The sequence below is a fragment of the Buteo buteo genome, chromosome 10 (assembly GCF_964188355.1).
Source record: "Buteo buteo chromosome 10, bButBut1.hap1.1, whole genome shotgun sequence".
Lineage (NCBI taxonomy): Eukaryota > Metazoa > Chordata > Aves > Accipitriformes > Accipitridae > Buteo > Buteo buteo.
This window is the reverse complement of record NC_134180.1, coordinates 37,835,083-37,853,063: the sequence shown is the minus strand read 5'-3', so window position 1 is coordinate 37,853,063 and position 17,981 is coordinate 37,835,083. Positions and strand designations below refer to the sequence as shown.

At 35.6% G+C, this 17,981-nt stretch overlaps 1 protein-coding gene across 5 annotated transcripts in view; it reads left to right on the top strand.

The window, feature by feature from the left end:
• TUT4 (terminal uridylyl transferase 4) overlaps positions 1-17,981 on the top strand; it is a 50,537-nt gene that overhangs the window by 5,954 nt on the left and 26,602 nt on the right. For 3 of the 5 annotated variants that reach the window (XM_075037110.1, XM_075037106.1, XM_075037109.1), the window contains exons 2-8: positions 3,973-4,645; positions 6,362-6,525; positions 10,083-10,199; positions 12,328-12,505; positions 15,658-15,746; positions 16,972-17,023; positions 17,828-17,897. In XM_075037110.1, the coding sequence (XP_074893211.1) occupies positions 3,973-4,645; positions 6,362-6,525; positions 10,083-10,199; positions 12,328-12,505; positions 15,658-15,746; positions 16,972-17,023; positions 17,828-17,897 (1,343 nt within the window). Of the gene's footprint in view, positions 1-3,969; positions 4,646-6,361; positions 6,526-10,082; positions 10,200-12,327; positions 12,506-15,657; positions 15,747-16,971; positions 17,024-17,827; positions 17,898-17,981 lie in introns of all 5 variants that reach the window. The other 2 variants (XM_075037108.1, XM_075037107.1) reach the window with 1 other exon arrangement.

The following is a 17,981-nucleotide window of genomic DNA, read 5'->3' as shown; positions in this document are numbered from 1 at the left end:
TATACTCGGTTCTGCTAATGAAATGATTAAAAAAGAAATGCTTTGCAAAAGAGTGAATGCAAGAGCTCACAGTTTAACTTGGCCTTCTCTTTGAAGAGTCTCTGTTATGGCAAAGTCTGACCCAAAATGTGTGCTTTTGAAGGAGTTAAATATGGTTGAAGAACTTGAGAGGAAAGAGTGGAAGGGCAAAGGGGTGGAAATATCTTCTGAAAGTGGGGTTCGGGTGTTTTTTTTTTCCTGTTTGGAAGTAAGCCTTACCCTGAGTTTTTGCAATTCAAATACAGAATTTTCTAATGCTAGTCTGAGAGAAGGAGGAAACAAAAGAAACTGGCAGAAATGAAAGTGAAACAGTCTTGTTCCTTTGTTTTGTGAGCCTAAAATGAAATCTACAGTAGTGAAATTGAAGCTGATTTTAAACATTTTTAATTTGATTGTTGTAGGGATGTATAGGCTTAATAATTTTCTAGAGTTTGAGGTCAGATGGTATTGTCTGACTTCAAGCTGTTGTATTTCAGCCAGATTATTTTTCTACAAAGAGCCAAGAGTTGAGCTAGATTTCAGAGGAGTAACTGGCACTGTACATTCAGAAAGCAGGGGAAACGGAGTCCCCTGTAACACCAGGATATTGAATAAATGAAATATGCTGAAATGATTTCAACAGGTTAATCATACCCCACTTTGCAGACGCAGGTGAAAAACTGTTTTTGTTGCCAGCCTGCCTGGGAGAAAATTCTTCTTTGATTCCAGGTCTGGCAATTTGGTATGAGCCTGAGCTTGTGAATAAGACATGCCATTCAGGTTTCTAGAAAGATGCGACCTCAGCACTGATTCACTCCACTCTAGTGTTTTGTTTCCAGCCATGTTATTCTTTTTGGAGGCACTCCTTTCCCTCCTCCCATTTCCCTCTCTCCCCTCTTGTATATAGATTGCCACTATCTGACAGAGGAGGAAGGGTCTTTCTGAGACTGTCTTGGGGGGTTAGTAGTGGTCTCTGTTTTTCATGTTAAGTTTCATTAGTTGGTTTACTTTGCAGTTCTTTGTGAGACAGTAATGTAGTTACTATTGAGTATGTTACATCAGTAGATTATTTTTTGTTTGTTAAACTATTTCAGTATTAAAGAGCAAAAGAAAAAAAGCAAAAAAAAGATCCCCAAGTACAACACCACGATTGCATTTCAGATTCTGAATTTCATTGTGGAACTCTTCTCTTTTTTTTTTTGTACAAAATATTCTTGTCTTATGAAATTTCATGACCTATCTTTATTCATATTTCTCAGGAATAAAGAATATATTTGTCTTTTTCAACCTTAACTACTTGCATTTGATTACACTTTCCTAATATGTAACGTTACCACAGTACTCAAGTTATTAGCTGGGTTACAGTTTTTTACTAGCAGTTTTCTTAGTTGTTTTTTCTCATCACATTTGTACATTTGATTAAAGCTAATATATTCTCTTTGAATATATAACCGTGTATTTTATTGAATGGATGACATCAAATCATTTGAGCCTACAGTAGAATTTTTGTGGAATTTTTTTTTTAAACCTTCTTGCAAAATATGAATCTAATAATTTGGCACTTACAAAAAGCAGAGCGAAATGAAGCCCCACTTTTTTGATGCCAGAGTTTCATGGTACCTTTAAGCTGGAAGTGGTGCCAAGAGAAGTTGTCCCCACCCTACTAGTTGTTTGTTATTAGCACCTCCAGCTCCTCCTCCTCCTCCTGCCTTGTGCCAGCTTTATGTTAAGCTGGATTGGTTTTCCGGTGTTGTTCACTGCAGAACTGCACAAGGAAGGGAGCAGCCTGAGGAGTGGGAGTAAGTAGCTGGGGTTGAAGAAAAGGTGTTATTGCTTCTGTCAGAGTTAATGCCGAGCTACGCTGCTTTTCAGTGAACGTGGAAGTGTGGCCTCAGCGTGCTCCACTCTGGAGTTGGAAGGGTGGCGTGGATGTCAGAAATGAACCAGAAATGAAAGTGGAATTGACATTTGTGGTGTTTTTCTGTTGTTCCCCCCCCCCCCCCCTCAGGTTGAGCAACTAAAACATAAGGAATAATTTAGAATTTGAAAAATCCTACTCTTCTTTCTCTTTTGATTACATAAAAAAAATTCACAGTAGAATACAGTTTAAAGATAGCAACATCCTGTGTGTAGCTATGATATCTCATGAGTCTATAGAGGAGTGCTTTATACTGGTGGTCAGAGACTAGAATAATTTAGCCAACCTGTGGGGACCCTGGGCTCTTCTTACCACACTGAGGCTTGAGCAGTGCTGGTACAGGTGGGCAGTAGTTCCTGCTGCCAAACTAATAAGAATTACTATGGGAAAGACTGACTACAATTCAAAGGCAAATACTATTTTATCTTTTTGATTTTTGGTCTTTGACTTTTGGTCTAGAAGTAAGAGCCAGGTGTAATCAGTGTTTAATAGGAAATAATTGTAATATTAACTAAATGTATTTGTGAGATAAAAGCTGTTGGAATGAATTTAGGAATACAGATTTTTTTTTTTTTTCTTTTTCAGGTTTTATATTTTACTAAAGACTGTGATGCTAACATTAACTTAATGAAAATTTGTGTGGGTTTTGTTTGTTTGATTTTCATTTTTGAAAGATAATATGTATTTTCAGTTATGTCAATAAAGGCTTAAGATAACCATTTTTAGTATGTGCTTTGTGTCCTGAAGTATTTTTCCGATTTGTGTCTCTTTAAAGTGAGAGAGAGATAGTAGCTACATTATATAGCTTGGGAAAAAAAAATTACTGTCCTTTATACTAATAATATTCAGAAAGGTTTTTTTTAACCAGACATTTCAATTTGATCCTTTCTTCTGGTTCTTATTATTTAAGTACAAAAGTACATTGTGATACTTCTAATAGGGGTAATTAATTGACTTTTCTATTATGCCTTTTCTTCACTAATTGATAAACTACTTATTTTGATTGGTTCTTTAAAACCCAGAAATTTCCATGGATCATGCTTTTACCTGCCAAATACATAGCTGGACAGGAAAGACAGAAACTCTGAACTCCATATCTTGCTATAGTTTTATAAAATTTATTTTCTTCTATGTCTAATACTTCATTCTCATAATGTTTTATTGCTATCTCAAGGTTATTAAAAAAAATCCAAGTTCTTGTTACAAATTCTCCCTTTGTTTTCTATATTAGTAGGAGTAATTCTTACAAACAGACCCACTTACTAATGCTTAGCTTCCCATTGGAAAAAACAATCTTTGAGTTGTCTCTAACATAAAGCTTAGATGATATATCACCTAAAGGACTAAGGTTTAGATAAAGTTAATCCATGGCTAAACAAAATATTTACTATTTGTGAGTTTTTTTGGCTAAGCAAAATCTTAACTGATGGCTGTTAACTTCTATGAGAATTGTATGTGTCAGAAATGTGCTTAAGTGTCTGTGGATACAGGTGTTAGGTCAGGTTTATTTTAAATACTTTAAGCTATATATATCTCTAATTTTTTTTTTTTTTTTCAAATTCAGTTAATAGAATGGAGCTTGCTTGCTGGAAACTGAATTAGTTTTCTCTAGTGGCTAATTTGAGCTGTATGTTTATTGAGTGGTATTTTTTAGATGTGTTAATTTTTTAATTTTTTTTCAGTGTAGTTGCAGACATCTTGGTTCTTGTTTTTTTCAGAAAGACAAAAATAGGAAGGAAAGAAAAAAGCAAGTTGTTGGCAGGTTTATCACTGAGTGGTTTTTTACCATGCTCTGCCATTTGTTGTCTCTTCATATCCCCTCCTCTTTTAAATAGAAGTCAAAATGATAAAAATTTTCATGAGTTTAATACAGAATGTATTATCAAGATGCACTTATGCCTGTGGGGGGAACATGCTTCCTATAATAATTTGTAGTTACGCTTTTTTTTAGAGAGGTTTATTTTAATGCATTGTCTACACAGAGCTTTGATATTTTTCCTTTAGTTTAAAAATGTCTATCATTATTTCTTCAGTAGACAATCAGCTACGATCCTTGCCTGCACAGTGGATTTAAAAATCAACTGCAAATTGCTGAAGAATTGCACTTCAAGTGGTCTCAGAGACAGGAGAAGCAGGTCTTCACTATAATGGAAGAGGCCAAGAGCTCAAAGAATGGAAATCATGACCCAAGGAAGTCTGTCCGTCTTGTCTGTGAGGAAGGCAAAGCAGTCAAAGTTACAAATAATCAAAACTATAAACACAATAGAAATGACAAATCTGTGAAGGATGTTGGGAGAAGTTCTCCAAGTGGGAATAGCAGCAAAAAAAGTAAACAAAATGATGCTTGTTCTGAAAAACAAGGAGAAAATAAATCATTCAAAGTAAATAGTTGTATTGCTGGAACTAAAGATACGGGGTCAAATGTTCAGGATCGGAGTCATGGAAAAGCAAAAAAATTTTCTAATTTATCACCAGCAGTGGAAAACCTGAAACAGACAAAAGCTCAACCAGTGGGAGAAAACTTTCCAGGCTCCCATGTTTCAGGGAATGGGGTCAATACAGAAAGCTTAACAGCTACACAGAAAGGGAAACTGGTGTTGGAAAATCCACTGGGAGTTCATACATTGAAGACTAGTGTTGATCAGACTGGTGATCCTGGTAAGACTGCTTCAGATCAAAGAAAAATGGAACATAAGCCTGATGACTTCAGTGAGTATTATTCAACACTGCTTTTACCAGAAGAAAATTGAATAAATTGTTAACAATCTAAAACGAGCTTTGAAATGTTTCTATTTGCATATTCTTTTCACATATAGTAAGTTGCTGATTGCATTTAGAGAGAACATACTATTAATACAAGTATATTAGAGAATAAGAGATTATGATAACAGCCATCCATTTTTCTCATGCCTAAGACCTCTACATCTTTGCAAGATACTTAGTGTGGGGGGGTTTCAGGCAATTTTGTGAATATAGTATCTTGGGAGGGGGGAACCCTTTATAGTATCATTGCTACTTGTGGAAATGCCAGCTATTACTGCTCTTCAGAAAGACTAGGGGAAAAATCTGCAAGAAAAGGTTTTTTTGTACGTAGGGGGAAAATACCTTTTTTTCTGTGATTGTTGTGCTTTCTTTGTTACTAAAAATGTTTAAAATATGTTTTGGTAGATGGTTTTTTGGTTTAGGGAGCTCTGGAATATGTACCATCCATCAGTGGTTACCCTATCAGTGTTCAATTCTTAGAATATTTTTCAATTTTAGAATTAAATATATGCATCAGACTTTGTCTCACTTCAGGTTAACTCCTTAGTTCATGGTTTGTCACACTTTTTCAGAATGCAGTTTGGTCTAATAAAAATGCTGGTTTAAGATAGCGTGCCAGTGCAGACCTTCTATTTGAAGTATTTCCTACTATTACAACAGCTACAGCAGTTGCCTGTATGGAAATACTAGGAAAATATTAAAGTGCATATTTTTTTCGCTATCTTAATAAAATTTAACAGGAAAAACAAGTTGAAATGGCAGCATCCTGTGATCAGTCAGCTCTTTGTAGACCACTATCGTGTACTGCAGGGACCATCTGTCACTGAGAAACCAGGACTTGAGAACTTGCTCAGTTTTGATTCCTAGCTAGTCTGGGGGCACAGATCTCATCTGAAAGGAAATAAAAGGAAAAAAAAAAACAAACCACAAATAACCCTCACTTTTGCTGATGTAAAAACTACTGGAATAATGTAAGATGTAGATGTTTGTACAGGTTAGTGGACTATGAACAATTCATAGGCATCTGGAGGAACTGGCCTTTCGGAATTGACCTGCATGTTTGTGAGTAAGAGTGTTCCAGAGCCCCGTGGTTGCTAGCCGTGGGCGGCAAGGTGTCATTGGTGTGTTCAGATGTAACTTCAGCAGCCTTCTAAATCGAGAGGTTGAAATGCCTGATGACTGGCTCTGTAAGATCATTTGGGTGAATGTCTTTAAGGCAGTTCTATGACTGTTTCCTTAAGAAAATGTATTCTGTGAAAAATGGTAAGCCAAATATTTCTTATTTCTGTTACAGCAGAGCATCAGGATCTTGCATACTTCTGCACAACAAAAAAAACCCTTTCTTGGCTTGAAGAACTTAATAGAGACTGTGAAGTTATGACTGAAACACAAAATGAATCTACCAATTACTTTTTTTCCTCTTTTTGATAGCACTCTTAGTAGCAGACTAGTCCCTGAAGTCTCTCGAAAATATTGGTTAACATAGTGGAAAGATTCTAACGTCTGAGGTGACTTTGGCCAGCTTTTGTACAAAAAAAAACGTAACGTAGCTCTAATTTTTGTCCGACTCCTTAGTGAGATGCTCTTAACTGCTCTGTACTCTAACTTTGACTTTTCCTCTCCTTGAGTTGCTCTGAAGAAAATAACTATTTCTTTCTCTAGGTAAAATGAAGAATTCTGAATCAACTGAAGAACATACTTTGGAAGCTGATTATTTAGAAAACACCACTGTTATTGATGAATCTAATCTGACAGCTGAACAGCAACTAGGATTGAAACAAGCTGAAGAACGTCTGGAAAGAGATTATATCTCCCGACTTGAAAAAGTAGGTTGAGTTATTTATCAGATAAAGAAAAGGGGTGTCTTCTTTCATTATTATTACCATATTTCTGGTTGGGTGGTATTTCTACTATAGCTTGTTGCCTCTGTTTCCTTCTTCTTTATAATGAATCACTTTGAGTGATCTGAGATACTGTCCCTAGTAGTTGACTGGTCATTCATCATGGTAGATGATATAATTGGAATCTTAGTCTTCCTTTTGTGGCACATGTAGCCTTTGTAGAACAGTATTTTTTAATTCTGCAGACTTAAAAGTTTACAGTTCCATTACTTACCTAAGATTTGCTAGAAAGTCTCGTTACGTGGAAACTCAGAATACAGGATCGAAAGGAACCTTTTGCTATCTTCAGTATATTAGCCTTCCGCCAGTCTGAGTCACTTATGTTGAAGATGACATCTTAAAAATGTTTGTCTAAACTGTCCTTAATATTATCTCCAGTGAAACGGATTTCAAAGTTAGTATAGGTAACCCAGAAGTTTTTCTTGATGTCTAATATAAGTGTCTCTTGTAGTACTTTAATCCCTCATATGTTGTCCTAGGAAAATAAACATAAGTGTACTACTTTTTTCTGCAACTTTCTACGCATTTGAACATCATTACCATTCCTGCAGCCTTACCTTCTTTAGACTCACTCTTTGTTCTTTGGTCTTAGGGGTTTTTAGTTACTGGTTCATTCTTGTTGCTTTTCTGTAGGCATCCACCGTGTAACTGGTATCCAAAACTGGACATGCAATTTCACCTGAGGTCTTACATATAAAGAGGAAAGCTGACTTCATCTGTCTAAAATACAGCATTTGTGTTTAGGATCTCTGCTTTTTTAGGACCAATAGGATGTTGGCTTGTAGTTTGACCAGCAATGATCCCCATATCCTTTTCTTAAGAAATGCCTGATCAGATGTTCCCAGCCCTGTATTGTTTGCAGTTGAGAATACCTAAGGAGCAACGATACTTTGCTTTGATACTATTTAATTGCAGCTTATTTATTCCATTTCTCTAATTGTTGTGATCACTGAACTTTTGTCATTTTACATCTTCTGTAACCTCTCCCAACTTGGTATCTTTCGCATTTGTAGTCAGCACATCCTCTATTGCATTTCCTAAGTCTTCAACAAAAATATGAATGTTTCTCATCCCAGGACCCCTGTTGAAAAAATATTTGGCATGTGCTTTTAGACTGGTGGTGAACCAGCCTAGGTATGTGTGCTCTGAGGACAGTTTTCTGAGCATTTTTGCTCCCACCTTACCGTTCTTTATTTAGATAGTATTTATGGTCTCCTTTTGAGACTGCTACTATGGCAAGTGACAAAAACTTTGTAAAATTCAAGATACAACATCTCCTGCTGCTTCTTCAAGCCCTATGATTTTTATCTTTAAAAAAGCAACCCTAAAATTGGTTTAGTGCAATTTGTTTATAGCAGATCAGTTTGTCACCTATGACCTGGTTTTTTTTGCTATAGACTTATTAGTGACTTAATTTATTACAGTATTTTTCTGGATGCTAATTCGGACTGGTCTCTTAACTCCTTGGCTCATCCTTTTCAGCCTTTTAAAGATATTCTTAAGTTTCTCTTTCCTAGTGATCTGGAACCTTCCCATTCTCTGTGAGCTCTTTAAAATACAACTGGCTCTGAGATGGATTAGCTCCCTGAATATCCAAGCACAAATTTCACGAGGCCTGGCTTGTTTGGATGTATCTGCCTTACTCAAGTAGTAGTCTGTAGGTTTTTTTGTCTTCCTATTTTTGAGTTCTTGCCCCTTTCATTGGTGTTAAGCATAACTAGATGATTAAAAGAGGCTTTACAATAAAGGCAAAATAAAAGGTGTTACATGATTCAACCTTTCTGGCAATATCTGTTGACATAATAATGCAGATCAGTATTGTAAAGAAACACCCAATTTTAAAAAATATTATTATTATTGCTGATACTCATTCTGTTTTAGAAGAGTGGTAAAATATTTTTGATCTACTTCAGTAATCTGATATCGAATACTTGAATCTTCTGACCTAGCCCAGTGTAACTGTCTATAAGTTGTTTTCCAAATAGATGTTTAATTTCATCTTACTACGTATCTGTCTCAAAAAGTAAGGAGGAAGAGAATTAGTAATAAAAGCATAATGGACCATGTTATTTTAAATTGATATTTACTCTGCAGTTGGAGAGTATCAGACTTTTTCTTTTTTTCCCCCAAAAGCAAAAGATCAAACTCAGTAAGTGGAAAAACTTGCTCAAATTTAGCAGGGGCTTATGTTTCCATATAGTAAGTCAAATTTGTTTGACTGATCTATAGTCCACCTTAGTGTCTTAAAATGGTGTTATCTGTTCATTCATTGTTGTGTCACTGTTTAAACATCTGGTGTTTTCAGTATACTTTTCACTTTTAGTAAATATAGATATATCAGAATTAGGATGAAAAAGTTAAGTAGGGGTTTTTTTTCTGTCCCAGTTACAACTGACAGCAGTTATTGGAAAAATGCTAACAAGTCTGGAGGAAAACTAAGGCTTTTTGTTGGGGCCCTTCTGCTTTTGCTGTGAGCATATCAAAAGGTTTCCAATCTCTATACCTGTGTTTTATTAGAGCAAGAAACTGCTCTAATCCTACAACTGCAGAATGGGGACAGATTAAAGTGGAGTATTTGCGAACAACCCTTCATCTTTGCAGAGGTGGTCCTGTCTGCCTTTTAGTCTAGTAGTTCTCAGTCGTTTCCTGGTTGAATAAACACCACAGTATCCCCTCTTGGACCCTAGGAAAACAGTGATTTCTGCACACTCTCCCCCCACGCCCACCATCATCTCCCAAGGCTCGGCTGCTTCTTGCAGACTCTCAGGGGTCTCCCAGGTGGCAGCTCTTCATTTGTGTACTCCACCTCTCCCAGCCCGTCTATACAAAAAGATGCTTGTTCTGCATGTTTCTCCAATTCTGAACATCCTAAATTATTCATCAAACTGGAAGAATCTTATCCCTTATCAGAGGATCCCACTGTATCCAGAGTATAGTCATTAGTAGGCTGGCTATCTTCCTCCTTGTTGGCCAGCCGCACCCTTTTTAATAGAACAAAAAATGCAGTACTTGCACAGTATGCTGTGAATATGCTAGCCAAACAACAACACCATCTGTCATAACATGTATAGTAGATAATATGATGAATACTTCCCATTTTCTCATCAGAGAAAGGAGGATAGATGCTGAGATTTAATAAATCCATAGTTATTAAAAGCTTGAGCTGACAGGGGAATAGCTTGCTGGCCTTTAGGTCAGCCTTAAGAGGCATGAACTCTTCAGTCTTAATCTTGCCTCACTAAAATGTACTGAGAAGTGTAATATTCAAGTCATCTCACTTCCTTGCCTTGCTTTCCCCACTTGTCATATGGGTAAAAATCCATTTCCGCTGTGTTTTGCGAAGACTACTTAATGTTTGCAGAGCACCTTGACATTACACCTGTTACATAATTGTTAAATACAATTTATTATTCAAAGAATTGAGTTTTTCAGACACTCTTGGTAGAAACATTTTCTTTTAATCTATGGCCGTTTTTCCTCAGCGCTCCCCAGAATACACCAACTGTCAGTATCTATGCAAGCTCTGCTTAGTTCACATTGAAAATATCCAAGGAGCTCACAAGCATATTAAAGAAAAACGTCATAAGAAAAATATAATGGTAAGTTAACAAATAAAATTTTGACTGATTTTTTTTTTTTTTTTTTAAGAATTTTTGTTATGTGGTATGTTTTCTTTGGTCATCTTCATTTAGGTGAAAGTTTGTGTGCTGAGCAGAGATCCACAAATTTCTGTTGCTCGTTTTCTGTTTGAGAGGAGGGGCTTGATGATCTGTCTGGGCAGAGAGGAAAGAACTTTTTTGGTCATTGCTTCTGAATTAGTGTCTCTGAGTAGTGGGCAGTTCATCATACCTTTAGTAACAGAATGCAAGGTAACTTAGGTGAGAAACATGTTTAGTTTTTCTGTTTCTTCCGAAAATAATATCATTGGTAGCAAGACCTCCAGGAACTGGAGGGGGGGTTGGGGATGTTGTTTTTTTCTGTTTTTTTCTCTTTTGTCTGACTTGTGAAGTTTTAATCTACATCCTTTCTGTGATGGGTGAGCAGAGTGGATAGTGTATCTAGACTAAAAAAAGAGAGTTAAAGTAGGGAGGGATTCAGTTCCCGAATCACTCATCATCTCTCTGGGTTTATGTACATGTTTAATATGAAAAACAGTTTCCTTATCAGATACCATGGTGTTACTGTTTGCTTTGCTTTAAAGAACTGTTACATGCATGAAATCCAATAAAAGCTGCACAGATTTTCTTGCCAACACATTTTTGTAAATGCTGATGAAGAGCTACAAATTCCCCAGTATGTAGGGTTTTGTGATTCAGATGGTTAAAATTACTCTTCCTACAACCATTCCCCAAAGTTCAGTCAACTACTTACTCCTGTTTTCAAATATTTCTTACCACAATTCTGTTTGTAATTAATGCTCTAATTCTATCATACATGCAAGCTGTCACCTGGAAAACTCTGAATGCCATAAATGCATTACATCTCAGAAGTAACATTTTTGTATTATGTTTGGTTATTATTTCTAAAGGATTCTGGTTCTCTTGCTGTCTGCTAAATTGCATCATGGGAAAAAAAATAATAAAACAGCAACAAACCAGCCCCATGTTTGATATGGAAACACTTTCATACCATGCTTTTCATCTGGGCATGGAGATAAGAACTGAGGAATGAGGTTTCTTTGCCACTGAATGGAAATGCTAGAGGACAGGGAGCAGTTTCAGTTTTAACACCTGTCTTCAAATAGCTTTATGTTGTGTGTCACATTACAGTGATAAGAGGTATGTAACTGTCTAAATGTTACTTCATAAAATATACCTATTGACAGCTCTAACTATGAGATACATGACTATCAAATAAGCTTAGCAGCAGCTGTGGCTTCCTCACTCAAGAAAAACCCTAAAGCAGTGACATTAAAAAAACCACAGCCCTTTAAAAATGCACATATTCTTTCTTGTGCTAAATTTGTTCAAATAAGAACAGAAGAGTTGAGAGATGCAGCCTAGAACTAACCACATATTTTCATACTGGACTGTGTTTTCTTAGTGCATAATTATTTTCTGGTTATTTATTTCTGTTGTCACTCACGTTTTTCATTTAGTTGATGAATTTGTGAAACAAGCAATGGTTGTACATACTCCCAAATGACTTGATGCATCTGACATTTCTTGCTGTTGGATTAAATTGATTGTAATTTGATGCACTAAAAATAGCACTTTCTGGCACCAGCTATTTAGGCAGCAATGGGACTCAATTTACCAAAATTTCTTGGAGCTAGGAATACTTTTTCTGCCTCTGATATCTTTCCTTCAAGTACAATCCACTCTGAAAAAATCTGTGTGGCTCGAGAAAAACTTTCTCAGCTCAGTTGCTTTTATTATGTAGGAACAATTACAGCTTTTCATTTTCTTGGATGAATTCTGTTTCACAACTGTCAGAAAATGTGGTTCAGGAATGTAACACAGCAGATTTCCTCCCCAGTTGCCAGCTGTGAAGCAACATGTTCTCTTTTAAACACTGAGCATCTACTGTCATTTCTGTAAGCCACACTATTACGTTTGCCAGTTAGGCGCAGCAGAGTTCCTACCTTTGAATGTGTTTGGTCAGGACACCATGTAAATAGAAGAACACAAACAGCAAACAGTACGTTCTAATGTCATGCAATAGTATGAGATAACCTTTTTCTCTTAAAATATCAGTTTTTACTTTTATTGTCCAACAACTATTCAGGAAAAACAAGAAGAAAATGAGCTGCGTGCCCTCCCACCCCCTTCTTCTGCACAGCTGGCTGCTCTGAGTTTTACACTCCTTGAGGCAGCAAATGAACAAGGCATATCAGATGATGACTTCAAAATTCGTCAAGAAATTGTAAACGAGATGGAGAAAATTATTCAACAGCCCTTACCAGGTATTCATAGTATTCTCCATTTTCTTTAGGTGAAAATTTTTCTTTTTCTTTAATTTTACACAGATTTTTATAACTTCATTAATGGTGAGTTAATGCATTTGGGATTAAATTATCTTTATATTATACAATATTAATATATACAGGCATTTTAGTACAGACTGGCAGTTGATTTAAAAGGAGTTAAGAAACCTACAAAAAGAGGAAAATATGGTTGTGTTTATTTTTGCTTCTTTCTGGTATGTGTTTATTGAAGCTATTGGTCCTCTTGAAAGTGATGATTTCTTATGAAGATTGGAAATTTCCAGGGCATGAAATATTTCCTTCCTGGTCGTGCTTAAAGCCTCAGCTGCTGAGGATCTCCCTCAGGTTCTAGTCTTACAAACCTTTCCACCTATACCTTACTTAGCATTATTGAATATCTGTGGCTGTTACAGTAGAGATCCTGCCCCCCCCCCCCCAGTGCACTTAATTAAGCTAATATAAATGTAGCAGGAGGGGAAAATGAGGAGTTTGAAATGTATTTTTTTCCTACCAGTCCTTCAGTTGTTTATAACATCTTTCAGGGCAGATAACAGTTGCATGGGTAGGTTTTTTAAAGCATAGTTTTAGGAAAAAAAAATCAGACTTCAGCTATGAGTGATTTTGGTAAGCATATGAGACATTTTCAATACTTAATTGTGATCTGAAATATCTGCAGGTACTAATCAGTAACTGTTCATTAAAACAAGTAATTAAAATTAACAAGGGTTATTGTTTAACAGCTATTTCTTCTCATGTATATTTATGGTTAATGGGTCCTAAAATGTGGAGAGGTGTACTTTGAGATCAACTATAGCTTCCCAAAGTCTCTTGAATTGTCTTAAGTAGGTCAAAATACTACATTTACATAACCACGTGTAAATATCATACCTCATCTGCCTTTTTCTTGACTGAGTGCTTCATGTTGATTAAAAATAAGAATAATTAAAAAAAAAAAAGTCTGAGTAGGTTAAATGCTTTATCCCATTTTTTTGTTTCAGTGGATCAGTAAAGTTCAGTGCATTAACAGAGTTTGTAAAAATTGCCTGGATAAGTTGAATAGTAGTCTTCCCTCTCCTCTCCCTTCAGCAGTATGCTATGTTACTTCAACAGGACATGTTGAACATTCAAATCCAATTTATACTACTATTGGAAAATAAAATAATATAAACAATATAACAATAAGATAATCTTTGACATTTGCTTCTTTGCATTGATTTCCCGTCATCTCCTATAGTTAATACAGTGGGAGTTTGAGAGCTGATTTTTGGAGCTACAGTAATGTTGACATTATGTTAACAATGGTTTATTTTTCAGTGAATCTGTACAGAAGGAAGTATTAATCTCACTGACAAAAAATAAGTTTTCAAACTTTTTATTTTATCTGTATCGAAACTGGGTTAATATTCTATACTGTCCTTCTTTTATTTTAGAAATACCTTCTTTTTTCCCTTTGCTATATAAAAATAGCAGTAGTAAGAAAGATTTTGTTTGCTGCTGAATGATCAGCTTTAGTTTTAGGAGCTGTATTAAATATATGCTTAAACATGAGGTGCTGAATAGAACAGGGGCTTGTAGGGTGAAGGTTTGTTAATCTGTTTGCTCTGTAATATTGCCATATGTGGCTTCTAGTGCAAACTTATGTTCTGACACGCTATTGAGTTTTCCACTGATAGTATATTAGCATAAGACAAAGGAAATTATTACTTTTACATAAAGACTCATGAAAATTACTATGTTAGTGTTACTTGACTGGCTGACTTGTTTGGACTGATGAGCTGATGTGGAGGTGTAGTAGTAGTGGAGGGGGAATCTGTAGTAATAAATGACAATTTGTTATTCCCCTTTTCAAAGCCTGCTATGTTTTAGTGATTGTGTTTTCCAAAGTTATAAATTAGGAAAAAATTAATTCATGCACAGAGTAGAAAACATGGGATGTTCTGGCATAATTTTCTCTTCAGCTCGCATTAGAATTATGTAAAAATCCTTACTACTGTGAAAAGCCATTAGAAATAATTGCAATGTATTATTATTATTAACCATACGGACATTAGTTTTGAGAGGTCTAGTTTCTAAGTAGTGAAAAATAGAGAAATGTTGTTTGAAGATGTATATGTGTAAGATTTATTTTTGCTTTTAAGAATTATTTTGTTGCGGTTCTGTTTGAGAGAGTTTGGTCAGAAGACAAATAAGGATACTAAGAAAAAATGCAAGAAAAACCCTCTTCACTGTGAGGCTGGCTGAACATTGGCACAGGTTGCCTAGAGAGGTTGTGGACTATCCATCCTTGGAGATTTTCAAAACCCAACTGGACACAGTTCTGGGCAACCTGCTCTAGGTGACCCTGCTTAAGCAGGGTGTTGGATTTGGAAGGGATTGAGATTAGTCTCACTTTTCAACTGACATAGATATGTCAGAGCCCTAATATATGTTACAGGAAAGTTTTAATTTACAAAAATTATATCGTGAAGTGGGACAAATTATTTTTTATGGATTGGCATGACATTTCTCATGATACTATTACTGAATACTTTCTAATTAGTTTAGATCTGTTGCACATCTTTGCAGGTAAGGAACTATTTTAACTACAAACCACTAAATGGATACTGTACTTTGGTTTTGGATTATATTGAAGTTACGTTTTATATGCATATTTCATAATGAATTTTGCATAGGAACTTGCTAATGAACAGGTTGTAGCACGTGTCAAAAAATTTTGACAAAAATGTATGAGGCAACAAAGAATTTTATAATTGGCTAATGGCTGCAGTGAAATCAAGTTGTAGTTAACAAAAGCTGTTAAATAAAATCCTGCACTGAGATGGTGGTGGTTACTACTATTTTATGTTGAATTTTATATTAAGAAGAAACAAAACTAAAGCTGCATTGCAAAAATACTTTAAAACAGCTTGAAAAATTTTGGACATTTGGTAGTTACACTATTTGAATTATCCGTTTTCCTGTGATGCTGTGTTATAGAAATGACTAGCCTTCACAGGAGTGAGAAAGTGGTTCAATATTCGTTAATCTGGGAGTACCACTTGGGAGGTACAGTATCTAAAGCAAGGCATGCGTCATCCATTAAAGAATAATTTATTTACTAGTTGTTAAATAAGTATGTTTCTGTCTTTCAGACTGTTCACTGAGGATGTATGGCTCCTGTTTAACTAGGTTCGCTTTTAAGACCAGCGATGTTAACATTGATATCAAATTCCCCCCTAAGGTGTGTAGATATTATCTTGTATTAACTAAGACAGGTTTTTAAGTCAAGGCCATCAACATTTATTTCTACTCCATTGCCTTCATGTTCTATTGGGGCATACGGTGTTAGAGTAGCACAAAGCATACAGTCTTTGATTTGGTGTCAGGTGTGCTATGAATCAAGTGGATAAAGTTTTCATTGCTTATTAGATAACTTTAATTCTGGTTTTTTTGGACAATCTTATGCTAGCTTTTTTTTTTTTTTTTAAATTTTTTGAGTAAGCATTGAAGCAATATGAAAATAGCTGGCTCTGGGTAAGTGTGCTTTTACATGCTTGTGATTCAGACAGTAAAATCTTGCAGGTCTTCATTCGCTCTTCCCCCTGCCCTTTTAAAGGTGGGGCTAAAAGTGACAGTTTTCCTTTTATGTTTTAGTCACTTGCGAGTAGATGTCACATTCCAGTTTACAGTTTACTGTGGTAGAAAATTCCTGCGGAGCAATATAACTTACCTTTAAATGTTGAAGTTGTTGGTTCATGTTTAGTATGTGATATTAGCAGCATGTTCTTGTTAGAGGCACAACTGCCGAACGTGCTCTTTTTTTGACTGTTGACTGTATGTGTTACAGTGGAAGTCAAGATACCCGTTTTGGGTACATAATTACACATAGCATTTCGAAATGATAGTGCAGTTAGGAAGCAAAACTGAGCCCTTTTTCAAACAATTACATGTGGAATGTGCCATGTCACTTTTTCACAAAGGTGGTGATAATTTTTAGCTTTTCTTTGAACTATTTACAGATTATCTTTGAAACACCACTTAAATTGATTTCTGGGAAGGAAAGAAAACACATTTAAAAATTATAACCTTTAAAAACCCTTGGGAAAGTACTGACATTAGATTTTTTACTGTTGTGCGTTTCTAGTAGCATATGTTGACATTGAAATTGTTGAATGTATGGCAAGTATTTTGTTTTAACTTTACAGAGTCTGTTAATACAGAACTAGAACAGAAGTATTAGCTAAAAAAGCTGTAGGCTAAAAGGAAGCTGGCTAATATGTTTACTAGTACCTGTTTTCATGGTGTGGGCAGATACAGTTAACTTTTTCATTAGTACTGACACATGATTTCACTTTTGTGAAAGAACATAGTGTTATTAGTTGTGCAACCTAAGTAATTCTAATTAAAGTATAAAATAAAATAGGTTAGTCCAAATAATGTAACCTGCTCTAATTTTGTCATTTTAGATGAGTCAACCAGATGTTCTGATACAGGTGCTTGAAATCTTGAAGAACAGTGGTGAGTTTTAGTTGCATCTTATTTCTATTTAATTAACATTCCACCTGCTGTTCAGTTGTATTTACACTTAATTTTTCTGTAAACTTAAAAAAAATTATTAGTTTTCAACCAGAGTATTTGAGCTGGTTTTATGAAAATGATTTTTATGAATACCAGTGCTTGTGTAAGTGAGGGATGAGAACCTGCAGCCGGAGAATGGCAGCCCACGTTGTCCAGTTCAGATTGCCAGAATTTGTGGTGATAGTATTAGCTGCCAGGTCAAAAACTATTTAACTTTCTAGGAGAAATTCTAAGCAGTAAACCCAAAAGCCACTTTGCACTTGCATATGAACATCAGTGAGAGCTATTACAAGACTTCTGAAACTTGTAGCCTCCTGTTCTGTCAGGAAGTCCTCTAGCCCTGTAATCTGCACATTTTGAACCAAGTGACACAAGTAGCATTGCATTTTTGATCCTTCAGGAAATTTTGATAGGTCAGCTCCATAAATGGTTCTCAAACTATCCTGATGGTTCATCAGAGTTCAACCTGTATCTTTCAAATGTTGTAAAGACAAAAATGTTCTAGAAGAGATGCCAGCCCAGTTTTCCTGACGAGGGATTTTTTTCTTTCTTTCTTTCCCCCTGCTAGCTCTGTGATACTGGTGATGAGCATCAAAAGTAACCAGAAAATACTGCTTACTGGTTAGCTATGCAGCAATTAATTGAGTAGTTCTGTTAAAGCGTGGTAATGTGGTAGTTTTAAAGATACAATTGGGAAAAATGTAAAAGACTTTAGTACATAATGTTTTTTTTCTCCTTGCTTAGCTGTCTACTCAGATGTGGAGTCAGATTTCCATGCCAAAGTTCCTGTTGTCTTTTGCAAAGATGTTAAAAGGTACATGTCATTGAAAAGGATTTTTAATGAGATACCAATTTCTACTATGCTTGTTCATAGCAGCTGCTTGCCTGCACTCCTGAT